Source organism: Acinonyx jubatus, chromosome X (genome assembly GCF_027475565.1).
Source record: "Acinonyx jubatus isolate Ajub_Pintada_27869175 chromosome X, VMU_Ajub_asm_v1.0, whole genome shotgun sequence".
NCBI lineage: Eukaryota > Metazoa > Chordata > Mammalia > Carnivora > Felidae > Acinonyx > Acinonyx jubatus.
This window is the reverse complement of record NC_069389.1, coordinates 95,132,323-95,151,710: the sequence shown is the minus strand read 5'-3', so window position 1 is coordinate 95,151,710 and position 19,388 is coordinate 95,132,323. Positions and strand designations below refer to the sequence as shown.

The 19,388-nt window shown below is 51.5% G+C and overlaps 1 protein-coding gene across 7 annotated transcripts in view; it reads left to right on the top strand.

Annotated features, from left to right (window-relative positions):
- The window catches only part of SEPTIN6 (septin 6), a 66,731-nt gene that overhangs the window by 30,344 nt on the left and 16,999 nt on the right, over positions 1-19,388 (top strand). For all 7 annotated transcript variants that reach the window (XM_027054380.1, XM_027054383.2, XM_027054384.2 and 4 more), the window contains 3 exons: positions 5,897-6,083; positions 8,801-8,962; positions 16,062-16,158. In XM_027054380.1, the coding sequence (XP_026910181.1) occupies positions 5,897-6,083; positions 8,801-8,962; positions 16,062-16,158 (446 nt within the window). The remainder of the gene's footprint in view (positions 1-5,896; positions 6,084-8,800; positions 8,963-16,061; positions 16,159-19,388) is intronic.

The window sequence follows — 19,388 nt, the reverse complement described above, 5'->3', positions numbered from 1 at the left end:
GAGATGAAGGTGTTGATAAAAGAGTGGTTCACGTCGTGAGTTATGGGGTTCGGCCCGGGCTGAAGGACATGAGGCCAACAGGGGGCTGACAGCCTGTGAGATAACAGTGGTCAAGGCCCCAGAGGACTCCATGAGGTGAAAGACCGGGTTTAGGAGGATCGGAGGGGCAAGGGGGTTGGAAAGATGTGAGCCCGTGGTCAGAGAGCGGGGTGTTAGAGGCAGGATGTCTTGGGTGAAGCTGGTCTGGCTAATGGTAAGGCATGGAGTTGGCTGGAGCAGGGGGAGGTGACAGTTGTGAAGTTCAGACAATCAAGGAATAAAGAGGCTAGAGGTTGATGGGTTGTCCGCAAGCACATTGCAGTCACCCAGAATGGGGAGAAGGACTGTGGGTCAGGTGACACCAGAAGAGGGTGCCGGTCGGTTAAGCGTCCGGCTCTCGGTTTCAGCTCCGGTCACGGTCTCACGGTTCGTGGGTCCGAGCCCTGCGTCGGGCTCTGTGCTGACAGCTCAGAGCCTGCTTAGGATTTTCTCTCTCTCCCTCTTTCTCTGCCCCTCCCCTGCGCGTGCTCTCTCTCTCTCTTAAAATAGACTTTTTTTTTTTCTTTTTTAAGAGGAGGGTGGTGTGCGTGTCAAAAGGAGAAAGGGTTTTACACCGAGGTAGAGAGGAGTCCCAGTCCAGGAGTGGCACTGAGGGGCGGCACGAATGCCCACCCCGCTGACCCCAAGGCACACAGGCTGTGGGAGAACAAGCTGCTTGTGCTAGAGACGGCCGCCAGGTACAGATGCCCTCAGGGTTGCAGCATCCTGGGGTGGGGGTGGGGAGCGCGGAATTAGGTTTCCATTAGGGCAAAGAGGTAGGCAAGTTCTCTGAAAAGGAAGATGACCTAGGCCAACACTGCTTACACTTTAATGTCACACACAAGGCCTTGAGGCTCTTGAGAAAATGCAGATTCTGGTCCTGTAGGTCTGGGTTGGGGACTGACTGCATTGCCAGCAAGCCTTCAGCTGATGCCCGTGCCTGCGGTCCAAGGACCTCATGCCCGAGTGGCAAAGCCGTAGGCAATTGTGTTTATCGTGGCTCAGTGGTGGTGGTGGGGGGGGTAGGGTTCAAAGGGCATAGTGGGAGCGTGTTTACAGGACGAGAGCTGGGGTGGGGGGGGTGGGGATGAGTCCAGGGAGGACAGAGCGGACTAGGGACGGGGGTAGAGGGAAGAAGAGGTGCCTGCAGGGATGGTGATAGACTGAATTAGCTGTTATCACTTTGGGCATTGTTCCAGTAGACTTGACCTTGTGCCACCTTGGTTTTGCTGTCCGAGACGGTTGTGCTCAAGCACGGTGTCTGTGACCAGGCCTCGTGAGTCTCTGGCAGGGGAAGCTCGGATGGCTGCGTCCGCACGGAGGACCGGCACACAGAGAATGCGTGTGCAATGCAGAGCAAGACACCAAAAGATGGCGCAGGATGGAACCTTCCAGACGGGCCAAGGTTTAAGGCGAGTGAGAAGAGTTATAGAGGCGGGAGATTCTGGTGACAGTGAAGCTAGAGGGCAGTGTTTTTAAGAAGGGACTGGTCGGGGCGCCTGGGTGGCTCAGTCGGTTGAGCGTCCGACTTCGGCTCAGGTCATGATCTCGCGGTCTGTGAGTTCGAGCCCCGCGCCGGGCTCTGTGCTGACCGCTCAGAGCCTGGAGCCTGTTTCAGATTCTGTGTCTCCCTCTCTCTCTGACCCTCCCCCGTTCATGCTCTGTCTCTCTCTGTCTCAAAAATAAATAAACGTTAAAAAAAAATTAAAAAAAAAAAGAAGGGATTGGTCAACAGTGTCAAGGAGGACGACCACTGAAAAGTGCTCGTTGAGCGGTAAAATCATTAGTTTTCTACACTATGTTTAAGAAACCCAAGGTCATCTGAAAAACAATTTTTTTAAGTTTATTTATTTATTTTGAGAGAGAGAGAGAGAGAGCGAGCGCGCACACAAATGGGGGAAGGGCAGAGAGAAGGAGAAACAGAATCCCTAGCAGGCTCTGAGCCATCAGCGCAGAGCCCGATGCGGGGCTTGAACTCACAAACTGTGAGTTCATGACCTGACCTGAGCTGAAGTCAGAGGCTCGACCGACTGAGCCGCCCAGTCGTCCCTCATAATCATAACTGTTTGAAAGTGAACCATTCAGTGCCATTTAATACATCCCCAGTGTCGTGCAGCCATCACGTCTGCCTCGTTCCAAAACATTCTTATCCCCCCAGAATAACTCCCTTTCCCCTCTCCCCTAATTCCTGGCAACTGCTATTCTGTTTTCTCTCCCTGTGACTTTGACTATTCTAGGCACACATCTAAGTGGAATCGACAATGTTTGTCCTTTTGTGTCTGGTTTCTTTCACTTGAAGGGTGTTTTCAAGATTTCGTCCCTACGGCAGCGCATATCAGTCTGTTCTTCCTCTTAGGGACTCAGTAACATCCCATTGTTTGGAGATCCAACATTTTATTCAGCCAGCCAATGGTGGATGGCCATTGGGTTGCTTTCACCTTTGGGCAGTTGTGAATAGCTCATTGTTCTTTTTCCGCTCCCAGCTAGCTCCCTTGCCTTGCACCTACTGGAAATCTCCCCTGGACCATTACCTTTATTATTCCTCTCTGGAATGCTCTTCTCCCAGATCCTTCATGGCTCTCTTATTTCCATTGGTGCAGCTCAAAGGTCACGTTGCCAGGGAAGCCTTCCTGGTCACTTTTGTTTGTTTATTTATTTATTTATTTATTAGCATTTATTCATTTTTGAGAGACAGAAACAGCACGAGAAGGGGAGAGGCAGAGAGAGAGGGAGACACAGAATCCAAAGCAGGCTCCAGGCTCCGAGCTGTCAGCACAGAGCCCGACGCGGGGCTCGAACTCACAAACTGTTAAGATCATGACCTGAGCCGAAGTCTGAAGCTTAACTGACTGAGCCAGCCAGGCGCCCCTCTCCTGGTCACTTTTTATCGCCATTATCTTATTGTCTTCACAGAACACATCACTATCTGAAAGGAGTAAGTAATAATGTCCAGGCAAGGAATTGTTTTGTGCTTTTGGCCTCCTTAGCTAGCCAGTGAGGCCTGGGGACTCATTCTTAGAATAACGGTTTTAAATGCCTAAAACACGACTCTTATACTAAAAATACAGTTCCCGAAATGTTTTCGAACTGTGACTTAGTAATCCACGTCCTTTATTAGTTCCTAGAATATCTATACACAGGTCCACAACTCTCATCATTTAGAAGGTGTGTAAGTATAAAGGCTATTTTGAGATATTTGCAACAACTGCGATAGGAAATCAACATATCGGTGATTTCCAGCACGTGAAATCACACGTGCTGCTCAAATTCCTGTAGCTCGTTAGTACCCTTGTGCCTGAAGAAATTGCTAAGCTTTCGGGAGAGCTTAGTGGCAACGAGGTGGTTCTTTTCCTACCCCAAGTTCGTGGATCCTATGAATTCTATCCATAGGCCCCTTGGAGGTCCGTGGACCCCAGATGAAAAGCCTGTGTCCTAAAACATGAGTGACGATGAGGGGTGGGTTATGCTGGCGATGGGTTTTGGAGGAGATGGAAGAGATTGTAGGGAGGCGGGGAATGACGAGCAAGAAGAAAGGTGCCCTCTCCGCCCCTCCACAGAGCTCGGCTGTGAGAGATGTAGAACTGCCCAGCTGAGAAGGTTTATGAGGGAAGCCGCATCTTTGAAGGGGAGTCAGGTATCACCCAGGAGAAGGGAACGTTTGTGCAGAGACTGTCTCCGGGAGTAAGGGGTTTTGTTTATCATGGACTGGAGACCAGTGAGCACAGCAGAGTGGGGTGGAACGCTTACTCTATTCCAGATCAGCATGCTGGACACCGAGGACACACAGGTGAGTAAGACAAAGGTAGATCACCCCTTCAGGATTAGTCTAAACCGAACGCTGTGGGTTCATTGCCTGGTTTGGCTGGTCTGATCCAGGCACCGCCTCGGGGACCCCTAAGAGCCTGACGCAGGAGCTGAAAGAGAGGCCCAGGGTATTACCAGGGACTGGAGTGGGGGGTAGAAAAAGCTCAAAATGCACTCTTTCCGCTCCTTTCATAGAACCAAAAAAATCAAGTAAAAAAAAAAAAAAGAAAAAGAAAAGAGTTATATAATGGAGACAAATGAGCCCATCACCCAAAAGTTAATTAGATAAGTCTAAGGGATGCACCACCCCCCCCCTTACTCCTAATTCTTCAAGAACCTTCTAAGGATGTCTGCAACCAAGAGATTCTTGGATGCTGTTACCCTTCAGAATGATGTTTGGCTCAGAGGGATCAAAGGAAGAAAAAAAAGGATCTTATTTTTAGATTGTTCTCTGGAGCTCCAGAGATACCTTGCATGGATCTCTCCTCTGTATGTGGCTCTCAGAATCTAGGATTTGGTGATTCTCTTTTTTTTTTTTTAAAGCTATTTTCCCTTCTCTACTGGAGGATCTTTCAAAAAGGCTCAAGTTGGGGGCCTCCTGCAGGTGGGAAGCGTTGGCTGGTCCCCGCACCCCCTTTGATCACGTTTCCATCAAGCAGTGGGATCTGCAAACTCAGTTCCCCGGGGCTGGATGACAAACCTCTTCTAGCTTGAAGGGAGGAAGCCCCGGACACTGCAGACAGACCGGGAGATCAGAGAGACAGATCAGAGAGACGGGGAGATAAGAGCAGAGGCAAAGCCGAAGCAAAGCTGACCTAGTTAGAGCAGAAAGAGGCTGCAGGGGCGGCAGGAGTGGCCTGGGAGAAAAGAGACGAGCTTCCCAGGACAGGGAGGAGCAGAGGGCTGGCTCTTGTTTAAGACGCCCTGGCAGGACTTGGGGTCATAAAGGGGATTCTGTGTGGAGACTCAGTGAGCTGTGTGTGTGTGTGTGTGTGTGTGTGTGTACGTACATGTGTGGAGGGTGTGGAGGGTGTGGAGGGGAGTGTCTTTACCAAATTTTGTCCAAATGCTTAGGTTTTAAAGTCACGCTCTTGAAGGAAATGAGAACCAGAAAACTATCTGGCCCTCGGGGGAGCCTCGTAGGCAGTGCCATGAACCCAGCAAGACTGAGCAGAGCCCAGAGCCTTCTGCCAACATTCCCCGTCCTGGCCACCCCCTGGGACCCAGCTCCCATACTAGGCGCTGGGGGGAGACGGAGGAAGCAAAGACGGGGGACCCAGTCTGGAGCATGATCAGCACCCCCCCCAACCCCCAGAGATGCCAGTGAACGCCACACTGCATCGGGGCCCCATGGGGGACAGAGACGTGCCCGTCGTGGTCTCTGCCCCTCAGAGGGACGCAGTCTATTTGAGGGAACGGTGATCCTCGTGAAGCAAGAGTAAGCGATCTGAGGTCACTGAAGGGGTTTCTGGCAGAGGCGGGGAAGGCTGTGTGGGAGAGAAGGTGGACATTCCATGGCTCCTGAGGTCTGGGAGTGCAGGATTGGGATGAGAAGAGAGAAGTGGGGCATTCCAGAGTGAAGGTACACGGATAGGCCTAAGTTTGGCTCCTGCGCGGACCAAGGAGGTGGCCGGCCTGTCGGGATCGGAGGCCCATTGAAGGGAGATGGAGAAACCTAGCAGGATGTGCAGAGTCAGATTACCGAGGGCATTTTAAACTTCTAAAAGGGACTGGATCAGGGCGCCTGGGGGGCTCAGCCGGTTGAGCGTCCGACTTCGGCTCGGGTCATGACCTCACGGTTCGTGAGTTCGAGCCCCGCGTCGGGCGCGCCGCTGTCAGCCTGGCAGCGTAGAGCCCGCTTCGGATCCTCTGTCCCCCTCCCCCACCCCTCCCCCCCCCCCCCCGTGTTCTCCCCTGAATAAACAAATATTAAAAACTAAACTAAGATAAAAGGGGCTGGATCGAAATCCTAGCTTTGGCAGCCGTCAGGCCATTTCCCTGCTCCCCCCTTTAGCTACAAGCCTATCGTGGAATTCATCGACGCCCAGTTCGAGGCCTACCTGCAGGAAGAGCTGAAGATCCGCAGGGTCCTGCACGCCTACCATGACTCCCGAATCCACGCCTGCTTGTACTTCATCGCCCCCACGGGTCATTCCCTGAAGTCTCTGGACCTCGTGACGATGAAGAAGCTGGACAGTAAGGTGCGGGGGCAGGGGCGGGGGCAGGTGGGAAATCTAGCTTACTGGTCTCTTGTGCAACGCGGATGCCAGATTCCGGGAGAGGATTTGTGGCCTCCTCCCCCTCTCCTTCATTCCCTGTCCCTCAGACGGTGTCCCAGAAAGATGGTGTCATGGACCCAGTGCCCGTGTTGTGTGCTTCGCGATCTGTTTTGCCAGCGCTGGGCATGGGTTTATCCTGAGCCGTCTTTCGGCCCTGATCCCTCTTGGTTAGGACAAGGCTGGATACAGGCAAGGTGGCCGGCTGGGCCTAGGGGGCTCAGCCCTTGGCAACGGAAAGGTGTTTTTCCTTTGCTCCAGTATTCACTGGCCTGTCCTAGGATCAAACGTGCAAAACTTGACTTTGAGAGTTACTGTTCTCTATGATCCGTAATTATTTCAACAATGACCGCTGTTGCTTGTCAAATCCTCGTCCTATGCCACTCCCGTGTGGGGACCTCATGGAACATCTCCTTGGATTCTCACAACTCTGTAGGCAAACGCTATCATCCCCCATTTACAGAAGGGAAAACTGAGGCTCTAAGAGACTAATGACTTGCCTGTTGCCATATAGCCAGCTCCCGGCAGCATCTAGATTCGAACTCAGATCTGTGACACCGAGTTATATGACCTCCATTCCGGAGAAAGGTGGTGGTGGGGGGGGGTCAGGCACGTCCCGCTTTAAGAGAAACTGGAAAATGTAAGTCCCACACCAGATTGGACAAGAATTCTTCATGTGAAAGGATTATTTCCTTTCCGAAAGAATCGATGCAGGATTCTTTAAAAAAAAAAAAAAAATACATTTCCCCCCTGACATTTCATATGTGCCTGGCACTGGGACCAGTACGTGAGATGCAATATTTTATTTTCCTCCTTCCAGTAATCCAGGGTGGCAGATACTATTATTCGCATTCACTCATGAGAAAACTGAGGCACAGAGAGCCTAGTAGGTTGCTCCGGGTCAGACAGCTTGTAATAGGTCTACGATTTGGACCTAGCTCTCTCTGACTCCAAGGAGTTTTCACTTTACAAAAGTCTAATTTATATGCGCTATTTACTAGCACCTCAGCGCTAAAAACCGACATTCAGCTATGATCAAAACAGGAGTAATTTTTTTCAGTTTTTTGCAGCACCGAGCTCGCCAACCTGTGACTAACTGCCTGCTCTGGAAATGTCATCATGCCCTGCATGTCCTGTACAGGGCAGCAGAGAGCCACGCGCTGGTGGCCTGGTGGCTGGGTTGGGTTAAGTAGGCAGCCTTTGGCAGGTGTGTCTGTGGGGACCAGGTGAAAAGAGACAAGGGGGATCTGCTCTGCCTGCTGTCCCACCTTGGCTTTGACCTCCCCCCAACCAGCCTCCTGAATAGACTTCACGAGAGGTGCCTGCAGGGTCCAGTCCTTTCACCTAGCACCGGAAACTGGCGGCAATCTCCAGAGGTTCTCCTAAGGCAAAGTGCCGAGCAGGCAGAGTTCATCTTCCAAGTGTAGGGCTCCTTTCGGGGCCCAAGCACCACCCATGCTGCCGTGCCGGAGCCTGCTGGCAGGAACGCCTGTGGTCTCCGTGTGAACCTGAGCTTGGGTGTGCCCTGTCTCACGAAGGCATGTGCATTTCACGATTCTTTACTTTCCAGCAGCAGAAGCCTTGTGCCTTCTTGGAGTAATTTCAAGGAGCAGGGTTCAGGTGGATTGAACTTTGGGGTGGCCCTGGGCCCTCCCCCTGCTGTCTGAAATCAGGCATGTCTACTTGCTTGCTTTATGCGGAAACTAATCGTGGAACTCGGGCAGTATAACCCTTTTTGCATGAAGACTCGATCAGACTGTAACTGAGAGGGTCCCCTTCATCCAGCCGGGTTGGTCCATAAGTTTGCTGCCAGAAGGGGGCTGGGTGTGCATCTTTACCGAGCTCTGCCCTGCCTCCCCTCCGTGCCGTCACCCGAGTGGGTGGGTCACTGTCACAGTGACTGGGGCTAGCCTGCACTGGATAGGTTGGGACAATTCACTGTTAACAAGGAGTGGCCACCTCCCCCCTCATCAACCACAGATTCTCAGCTGTCATCCTTCTGCTTTGAATCACCCAAGCAGTGTGGTGCCTCGGTGGCTCAGTCGGTTAAGTGTCCCACCTTGGCTCAGGTCGTGATCTCATGGTTCATGGGTTCAAGCCCAGTGCCGGGCTCTGTGCTGACAGCTCAGAGCCGGGAGCCTGCTTTGGATTCTGTGCCTCCCTCTCTCTGCCCCTCCCCTGCTCGTGCTCTGTCTCTCTCTGTCTCTCAAAAATAAACGTTAAAAAAAAAATGAATCACCCAAGCAGTGCTATTGATATTAAGATATCACACAGCTCATGAGCTTGGGTCTGAGCTGGTTAAGACTATGGGTTTAGGAATAAGGCTAAACTTGGATCTGGATCCCAGTTCTGCTACTTACCTGCTCTGTTGCCTTGGACAAGTTACTTAGCCTGTCTGTGCCTCAATTTCTCATTGTAAAACGAGAGGGTTGTTGTCAGGATGAGTTGGCTTAATCCATGTACTCAGCACTTAGCAAACAGCACCCATTGTCATTTATTCTATTGTAACCTGGCTACAAGGGGGCCAGTCCCAGACCATTGGGTTGAGCTGTTCCTTCTGACAGCTGGTGGAGGTCCTCTGTCACGCTTCTCTCAGCCACAGATCACCAGCAATGATCCCACTTTGCTCCTTCCTTCCCTAGGTGAACATCATCCCCATCATTGCCAAATCAGATGCCATTTCTAAGAGTGAGCTAACGAAGTTCAAAATCAAAATCACCAGTGAACTTGTCAGCAACGGGGTTCAGATCTACCAGTTCCCGACAGATGACGAGTCCGTGGCAGAGATCAATGGAACCATGAACGTGAGTTCAACAGGGGTTCAACTTTCTGACCATTTGCTGTTTATTTGTATTATTATTATTTTTACAAACTAGCCATTAGACATCCCTGTCCGTTTTAGTGTCTTCAACTCTTGATCATCTGAGTCTCAGGGGTTTGTGAGGAAGGATCCAGAACCAAAACAGCTCCTCTCCCCTAGTGGTGGCTGCTTGAAAGCCTCAGAGATGTAGAGATTAATTGCCAGAGACCCGAGGGAGGGAAAGGGCAACTTCAGGAAGAGTCTGGAGCCGGGAATTTGGACCTCTCTGGCCATCCCCCTCTTTGATGCCGCCTTGGTCTAAGCCAGCCCCCACGGGACCGCCAGAAAGGCAAACGGTCTTCATCTCTGACCCAAACAATGCCATGGCAACCACGGCCAAAAAGTTGGCTTGCTCCCGAGACTGCAGGATAATCCGTACTCGGAGAACGGAGCCCTCTGCCCCCAGGAGGAAAAATGACATATAGCCTCCGATTTGTCTGGTGACTAGAGAAATGTTCTTTTTAAGTTTCGGGGTTATGCTTTGCTTTATTAAGTGTGAATGAATCAAAAAAACCACCCCGACTTGCCATCTTTCCTCTCCTTTCTCATTTCCGCCCCCCGCCCCCAACTGGAGGAATGAGTAACGAGGGACGGCGGGGAGTCCTCGTGCTTCTTTACAACGTGTTGATGCTGTTGCTGTGAAATCTTCAATGTTGTGATTTCAAGGAGACAGCTAATGGCTTTCAGAAAGCCTCTGCTTTGGGAACAGATTTTTTTTTCCTCCCTGTTGAGAGGCATCAGTTTTTCCTGATGACATAATGCCTGGGTATAGCCAAACTCAGGAAAGCCTGGTAATAAAAGCCGTTTTTAGAAAACTTTTCTGCCGCCGCTGCCCCCAAGTTATCATTATGGCATCAGCTGCCCACCTCCTATGAACTGGCCAACAAATGAGCGTAGCGGGGCGGTAAATCATGGTCTCCGCCTGACTTCCTGCCCATCCGTACACCTGAGATATGTTCGTGACGAGGAGTCCCTCATCATCTCTGACAAATCTGGCCCCGAGAGCGAGGCTCTGTGGCTTGTGATGGGCGGGGTTCTATCCTCTGACTGATCTGAGCAGGAGAAAGAAGGGGGGCGGTGAACAGAGAGATGGGTGCTTATTCTCTCAAGCAGTCAGGGCGTGTTGATGGAAGCCAGGCTCTGTCAAGAGAAAACCTGAAAGGGTGCCTGGCCTGCAGAACGAGGGGAGCCTAGAGAGAAGGGTCACGTGGTGTCACTGGCCCTGATGTCCGGAAACGTTCAGTCACCTCAGAGCATCAGGCCCCGTAGATAACGTTCAAACTTGGGTTCCCTGCTGGGGCGCCTGGGCAGCTCAGTCGGTTAAGCGTCCGACTCGTGGTTTCGGCTCAGATCGTGATCTATCGGTTTGTGAGTTCAAGCCCCGCATCGGGCTCCACGCTGAGGGTGCAGAGCCTGCTTAGGATTCTCTCTGTCTCCCTCTCTGTCTCTGCCCCTGCTGTGTGTTCCCTCTCTCTCGCTCTCTCTTTTTCAAAATAAATAAAATAAACTTAAAAAATTATTATTATTTAAAAGAATTTTTTTAATGTTCATTTATTTTTGAGGGAGCGAGAGAGGGGCGGAAAGGGAGGGAGACACAGAATCCGAAGCAGGCTCCAGGCTCTGAGCTGACAGCACAGAGCCCGACGTGGGGCCCGAACTCACGAACCGGGAGATCATGACCTGAGCCGAAGTGGGATGCTCCACCCACTGAGCCACCCAGGTGCCCCTAAACTTAAAAAAAATTATTTAAAAAAACCCTTGGGTTCCCTACAGCTACCTACAGGTAGCTTTCAGGCTTGCGGTTTGCTTTGCTAAGAACAAACAAGGTAAAGAGTTCCCCGCAATCTCGAGGCGTCCCCCAAAACGACCTCTCACTCCTTTGCGGATCAGGAGTGACAGTCATTTGGGGCTCAGCTTCAAGGTTGGAAACTTCTCGTGCCCTGAAGCCACGGTTCTCAGCCACGCTGCTCTGGCTTCGAAGAGGTTCTGGGTCATTCCTTACAAGTGTGCCAGTGTTTCACTTTGAAAAACTAGATTTGAGCGGCTTTAGGGTTATCCCTATAATAACACCACTCAGCACCCATTCCCCGACATCCCGCTATGCTTTTTTGAGCGGGAAAGCGCAGGCCTGGACTTGGGCAATGCCCACGGGAGGGGGCCATGCATGTGAATGCCCCTTGTGAGGGGCAGAAAGGGTGGGGAGTGGCTGCTCTGAAATACATACACGGGATGGCTCAGCCTGTCGGCCACCAGAACAGCCGTGTCGAAAGCCCCCAAGGTCTTTGGACAAGCTGTGGTGTACGGGGCCGTGTCATCAGAAACCCGGGCGTGGGTGGCAGGAGGGATGGGTGCTGGCCTTTCAATCCTGGATTTGACTCCAGCCCCATAGCCTCAGCCACCCCAGCCAGTTGTCACGGGGACTGGTTTGGAGGAGGTAGAAGCCTCTTGCCTAAGTGGAGAAGAGTGTGCCGCCATCCCGCTGCTCCCCGCTAGGGATTTTCTAGGGATTTTTCACGGCAGGAAATAAGAATAGTGAGGTCACAGCCTCCGCCTTGGCTTATGGGTGGGTCTGAGAAACCACTTCAGGTTGGGGGTCGGCGAGAGAAGGGCGTTGAGAGGTCTGGCTGCCCGCCGCTTTCAACCCTTGCTCTGCTAACTCTCAGGGTTGTGGACGTGAATACTAAAAATTGCGGGGCGCCTGGGGGGCTCAGTCGGTTGAGCGTCCGACTTCGGCTCCAGTCGTGAGCTCGCGGTTCGTGAGTTCGAGCCCCGCATCGGGCTCTGTGCTGACAGCTCGGAGCCTGGAGCCTGCTTTGGATTCTGTGTCTCCCCCCTCTCTCTGCCCCTTCCCCAGTCACGCTCTGTCTCTCTCTTAAAAATAAAATGAACATTAAAGAAATTGTGGTTTACGTACACAATGGAATACTACGTGGCAATGAGAAAGAATGAAATATGGCCTTTTGTAGCAACGTGGATGGAACTGGCGAGTGTGATGCTAAGTGAAATAAGTCATCCAGAGGAAGACAGATACCATATGTTTTCACTCTTATGTGGATCCTGAGAAACTTAACAGAAGACCATGGGGGAGGGGAAGGGAAAAAAAAGCTAGGGAGGGAGGGAGCCAGACCTTTAGAGACTCTCAAAAACAGAATAAACTGAGGGTTGATGGGGGGTGGGACAGAGTGGAAAGTGGGTGATGGGCATGGAGGAGGGCACCTGTTGGGATGAGCACTGGGTGTTGTATGGAAACCAAGTTGACAATAAATTTCATATTAAAAAAAAAGAATTTTTAAAAAAATACTAAAAATTGCTACGTTGTTCAACTTGAAAGTTGTTCTCTGAATGGCTCAAACCGCAGCCAGGGGCCAGGAAATAAGCCCAGCTACTTGACTCGGCTCAGTTGGTTGGCCATCTGTGAGGTCTTGGGTTTGGCTCCCCCAAAGGCACACGACCCCGTTGAGGGCACGTGGGTGACGTCACCAGTAGGGTCGCAGGGAGACCCACAGCCGGCAGCCACTCCCTTCTCCTGAGGCGGCAGTGCCATTTCCAACGTTGGCGCATCCTTTGGCGAGCATCACCAGTCAGAGCCTGAAATGGGAAATCTTGTCCACCCTGGGAGGAAGCCACTCCTGATCAGGTTATTATCAGACAAGGAATAAACGGTCCTGACAGTCTCCATTTCACCAGGCTGAGGCGAACGGTCACCCAGCCTCCCAAGCGTAATGGTTGTACTGGAGCAGGAATAGAACAATTCGTGCCAATTGGATCATCAAACACTTTATTTTTTTAAGTTAGGTTAGGATCCTACTTTTTTTTTTTTTAATTTTTAAAGTTTATTTATTTTGAGAGAGAGAGAGAGAGAGGGCACAAGCTGGGGAGGGGCAGAGAGAAGGAAAGAGAACCTCAAGCCGGCTCTGCACCCTGAGCGCAGAGCCCGGGGTGGACCTCGAACTCAGAAACCGTGAGATCGTGACCTGAGCCGAGATCAAGAGTCGGATGCTTACCTGACTGGGCCACCCAGACGCCCCGCACCAAGCACTGTAAAACATACTGAGAGGAATTTAGGGTAGACACGAGGTGAATCTGAGAACAGATTCCCAAGAGGAGGCTTGAGAGTATCTCTTGCGTTTTCTGGGACTAGGGCTTCTGACACCTGGGGGGCAAATCTGCCCATGGTTCAGCCACCGCACCATCTTGTGGCCTTCAGAGTCTCCTCCCTGGGCCCCCACATACAAAGTGCCACCCCCGGGAGTGTGGTTGGTTGGTTTAGCGTCTCCCCGCTCTGCTTGACTTCCTCCTGGTTGTCAAAGCCACTGGGCTCTCAAGAGTGGCAGAAGGAGGGCCAGACAGAGCCCGGCCCCGTGATTCCCTGCCCTTCATGGTTAGCTGGCTTCCGGCAGATGCCATCTAAGCCAGGAGGCAGAGCGCAGGCTCCTGTGGGTGGCTGGGAGAGGCTGGCAGCTAAAGTGCCGTGTCCTTCCTGCCCCCCAGAAAGATTTGGGCCTGGGACTTAGGGACCTAGACAGGTCGCTTCCCCCAAATCACGAATTGGATGTATGATAACCGCCCAGTAGGGCTGTTGAGACAAGCCAGTGAAATCTGCCTGGGGGCCCTCGGAAGTGATACCTTGCATATACTTATCCGGACGGACTTGGATGCCAGTTGCAAAGTGTGCTGTGGGAGGTCTCAGGAGCTCTCTGAAGCTGCCTTGGCGGGGGCTGTGTCTTGGAGCGGGGACAGATAAAATGACAGCGCTGTAAGGCAGAGGGGAAGCAAGTGACCCCGTCATTCTAACTAACAATGTCTTGTGGAGATAAAAACAACAGGCCCAAGGGAATAAAAACCTGACGTTTTTTATGCCTTTATTCTCTTCCTGGTGTTTTTTGGTTTTTTTTTTCTCCTTTCCTCTAGCCCTCAGGCATCGCCGCCCTCTGGCACTTTTGTGTCACGTGGCTGAAGCTTTGGAACCTCTTCTGTGCAAGAGAGACAGCATTTTCCCAGAAAGTGTTGGAGGGTGGATTTGAGATTCCCAACACGTCTTGGGGCCCTGAGTGGGAATGAATTGTGCCCCGATGTCCCTCCTACAAAGCCGGGTGGCAGAAGTCAGGGAGGCTCTGGCCCTTGGGCAGGGTTTTCAGGACTTCGGCGCCCCCTGAATTTTTCCAGAATTGAACTGCTTCTTATAATCTGGCTTTGCCCGGCCAAGTTCACCCCAGGGTTTAGAGTGCTTAGCCCATCTGCTGCTCGAACCCCCTACATGGGAGTGGCAGACCAGTGGTGGGCTTTGAAGCCAGATAGACCCTGGGTTCCGTCCCTGGCTCTGGTCCTTACTACGGTGTCTCTGCTGGCAACTGGGCCTCAGTTTCCTTCTCTATAAAATGGGGATAATAATACCTAACTTCACAGTGCTGTTGGAAAGATTCAATTGTTACTACCTCCTCCCGCTTAGATTTCACGAAGTCAGCTGCTCCCTCCTCTGTTCCTGCAGCTCTTGAATCTCTGTTTATAATCTAGACTTTACTGTAGTATTATTGCTGGCATGTCTTTCTCCCCTACCAGACTGTGCGCTCTCCAGGGGCAGGCTCTGAGCCTTCTCAACATGGTACTACTAATGCCTAGCACATAGCAGAGGCTCAGTAAATATTTGTAGAATGCATGAGGAAGCAAATGAGTCCAAATATCTGAGACTGAGGCCTATTTCTCCAAGCAGGCCAAGGAAGCTTCCCCCAGCGGACTTTTACTTGTCTGTGTAAAGCCCTTTTGGGTAAAGCCCCACCCAGGATCACCTAGTTTGTAAACACTATTTTATTCAGTGGCTCCACTTGGCCAGTGGTCCCGGCACTTGTAACCTGACCAGCTCCCTGGGAGACAGGGCGCTGTGTTCCCCAAGCTCCACGCTACCAGTTGGGGTCAGCTGCCTTTTCTCTGACCTACAAAACCTTCATCAACCGGACCTAGCTCCTCATTACCCCTGCAAGCACCACGCTCATACCCCTGTGTGTGCTTTGTCTTTCTTTCCTCCCTACTATTTTCATGGCCCTGCTACTGTCATTCATGGAGTGTTTATTAAGCACCTACTATGTGCGGGCATGGGACCATACATTTGAACCTTTGGTCATATTCTGTCTTAGACGAGTCTGGGTATGTAATTCAGGTGCCCCCAACAAGATTGTACGCTCCTAGAGGGTGAGGGAGTGTGTCTTCTACTTCTTTTGCCTCCCTTACAGCACCTAAAACAGAACCCAGCACAGTCATGGGCATGTGGGAAAATACTTGTGGACTTGACTTCTAGGCTCAAGTGTTCAGTGTGAGCTCTTGCTCCGGGGAAGGATGAGAACAAGGAGTATACAGCTCAGTCACCGGTATGTACCGGTTTCCAGGAGCTCTCACCCTCTGGGAGGGGGCGGTGATTCTAGCCCCCTCGGTCCCCTTTAGCCTCTCTATCCACAAGTAGGTGCCTCATCCCACTCCCCCATCTTCCAAAGGCTTTCCCCATCAGCACCTGTGAATTCTGAGTAACTAGCTAATCGTTGTATCTGCTCATTATTCTCCTTATTTTCCACCTTTGCGTGTTCTGTATGCATTCAGCCATGTCAATATCACCTGCTGTGAATTTCTGAACAGGAGAAGCCTGGGTGAGGCCTCTTATGCCCACACAGCTCGGAGCTTAAGAAATGCCTCTTGGGGCACCTGGGTGGCTCAGTCGGTTAAGCATCCAACTTCAGCTCAGGCCATGATCTCACGTGTTCGTGAGTTCAAGCCCTGTGTCGGGCTCTATGCTGACAGCTCAGAGCCTGGAGCCTGCTTCGGATTCTGTGTCTCCCTCTCTCTCTGCCCCTCCTCTGCTTGCACTCTGTCTCTCACTCAAAAATAAGTAAATGTTTTTTTTAAAATTAACAAAAAAGAAATGCCTCCTGATGACGACAGGGAGGGACACCACAGTATGAGGGCCCGAGGCCCCAGAGCCAGGCAGCAGTCGTATGGAGGGACGCTCGGTGCCTTTCCCCTGGAGCTCTGAGCTTTGGTTTGCCTTCTATTTGCAGGCGCACCTGCCGTTTGCTGTCATCGGCAGCACAGAAGAACTCAAGATAGGCAACAAGATGATGAAGGCACGGCAGTATCCTTGGGGCACAGTGCAAGGTGAGTGAGTCTCCAGGAGACCGGGACAAGGGAGCCCCTACCGTCTGCATCTTTGCTTGTCTCCAGCCTCTGTGTGACCAGTGTCTAACTTGTCCTGGGTCTCTACCCATTCGGCTTGGGCTTCAAACAGCCACAGGCAAGCTCTGGCCCCATACCTCGATTCTCTGCCACGAGCAAGCTCTCTTTGTCTCTAATGGAGAAAGCGTTCCCAAAACAAAAACAAATGTACGTGAGGCAAGGTAAGGAGCGTGCCAAGGAAGCGTGTGTGTTGGCCCGGGTGTATCAGGAGATGTACCAGAATACAGCAAATGATTAACAAACAACCCAGATACCCGTCCAGAATAGATTGGATGAGCTGCAAAGTGTTCCTATGATGGGATATTAGACAGTGGTGACAATGCATGGATTACAGTTACTTCTACATAAATGAATCTCAGAAACATAACGTTGGATTAAATAAATCATAGAAGACTACATGATGCCATTTATATGAATTCCGGAAGTAGACAAAACTAAACAAGATAAATATATTTTTAGGAATTCATACGTAAGTGCCAACACTATAAGGAAAAATGAAGGATGATAAAGCCCAAAGTCGGGATAGTGCTTAAGTCCCGTTTCAAGACCAGGAAGGGACACAAGGTGTGGGTACTATTTCACCTGGGTTGTACATACATTGGTATTCATTTTTACTTCTTTATTTCTGTATATATAGGATTATTTTACAATTTAAAAACTGATGTATTGGGGTGCCTGGGGTGGCTCAGTTAAGCGTCCGACTTTGGCTCAGATCACGATCTCACAGTCCGTGGGTTTGAGCCCCACGTCAGGCTCTGTGCTGATAGCCCAGAGCCTGGACCCTGCTTCAGATTCTGTGTCTCCCTCCCTCTCTCTCTCTCTCTGCCCTCCCCCACTTGTGCTCTGTCTCTCTCTGTCTCAAAAATAAATAAACATTAAAAAAAAAAAAAACAAACCCAGACGTATTGTGGGGCCCCTGGTTGGCTCAGCCGCTTGAGCATCCGACTCTTGATTTCGGCTCAGGTCATGATTCCAGGGTCGCGGCATCAAGCCCCGCTGAGCGTGGAGCCTGCTTAGGCTTCTGTCTCTCTCCTCCTCTGCCCCTCTCCCCCACTGGTGCTCTCTCTGTCTCTAAAAAAAGAGCCCAGATGTATTGTATGTACACTCAGGAAACTTCCTTTTGTGGTCTGCCTGACATGTTGTAAGTCGTCCCTGGGGCTAGCCAGTTCTGTGGATAAAGCAAGGCCTAGGCCACTGCCATGGGTGGAAGGTGTCTGGTCTTCCAAGTCTTCAGCTGTAAGCTGGGTCTCTGAGCACGGGGGCACCGTGTGCCAGAGGGACGCTGATTCACAGTACACTTGTCCCTGCCACTGAGCAAACAACAGAAAGAGGGTGGGAAGTTGTCCACCCCCATGCAAGGCTGGCATGCTTTAGGGCGCACCAAAGACCCTCCAGTGATAGCTGGATTTTCCATAGATAGGACAAGACTGGTTATCAGACCTGTGCTAGGTTGTGGTCCTTCTCTGCCATCTGGGGCTGAGATCCTCTGCTAGGAACATTTGTGAATGGTTCCTGGACTCACGGTCCTAACTGGGAATGAGTTTGTGGCCTGAGAGACGGGAACCTGAAATAAAATGAGGAGAAAGCAGCAGGCGTGGTTCCAGTGACTTCGTCCGATTTAGATCACACACACCTAACCAACAAAGGGATTTTCGAAAGTTTTTGTTAGAAGTTGGAGTTCGCTGTCGTGTTCGAGTGACCTGAGAGGTTGCCTGACTGATGTGATTTCTTTTCAGTGTTTATTTGTTTTTGAGAGAGAGAAGCAGAGAGGCAGACAGACAGAGAATCCCTAGCAGGCTCCCCGTGCTGTCAGCACAGAGCCCAGTGCAGGGCTTGAGCTCACGAACTGCGAGATCATGACCTGGGCCAAAATCAAGAGTCAAATGCTTAACTGACTGGGCCACCCAGGAGCCCCTGATGTGATTTTGAATGTTAGCCTAGGTTCTATGGCAGCGAGGGGCTTTAGCCCCAAGGCAATGGGTCTTTTTTGATTTTTAAAAAAAGTTTTATTCAATCTCTATGCCCAACATGGGGCTCAAACTCAAGACCCCGAGATCAAGAGTCACATGCTCTTTGGACTGAGCCAGCCAGGCGCCCCAAGGCAATGGGTCGTAAGCAGAGGGGTTATGTGAGCCCATCTGAGCTCTGACAAGGTTGCTCTGATAGCCACGAGGCAGTCTGCTGCAACTGTGCCCCACCCTGTCGTCCCAGACCCCCTCCCCGCGCCCACTACCCTCTCCCAGGCCCAGTAAGACAGAACCTAGGGTGAGTGTGCCTGTTGGTGGTCTCAGACACCACCGTCCCCACATGGTCAGGCCAGACACTGCCACAGCAGCCCAGTGGAGCCATGCCTGGAGGAGACACGGGCCAGAGGCTGCTCACAGCCTGGCCTTCCAACCAGAAGTCCACTTTGCTTTGCTTTGGTCTGTGTCTCCATCCTTCTTGGCCACTGCCCCGCATGCAGACCCTTTGCCATATGCCATACTCTTTTGAGGAGGGGGCTCGTCATTGAGGCCGGAAAGTGGGGTCCACTTTGTCCTGGCCACGTTGCTGCTGTCAGGCCATTATCCACCCCCTAAAAAACACCTCCTCTGAAGCTACTACCTACCGTCCAGGTGGGCCACACCTGCGGTCCACACCCCTCCTTGTCACTGCCATCTATAGATGTCCTTCTTTAGACGTGGCACCTGCTCAGAGCCTTTGCCTGGCCTTTAGATTGCCTGCGTCTGAATCCTAACTGCAATTTACCAGCCACATAACCTTGCCTGCCCTTACCGAGGCCTTGCATGGGCTATTTCCTTATCTGCCTGATAAATTCAGATTCTTCCGTCGAGAGTTAACTTAAGAATTGCCTCTTTGGTGAAGGCTTCACTCTGCTAGGAGTTCTTAGTGCACCCCCCCCCTCGCCGCCCCCTTCTTCTGGGCTTTCACTGTGCCTTGGCCATACACCTCCATGTTGGTAATTTTTTACATTGTATTATATTCGTCTCTTTGCATCTACTTTTTCACTAAACTAAGCTCCTTAGGGCAAAACTCCGTGACTTCGTTTCTGAATTCCCGGCGCCTCATACAATACTGGGAACAGAGATGCCGCAAATATGTATTGGGACAGATGGCTGAATGTGCATTCGCCATTATCCCCAAAGCGGTGC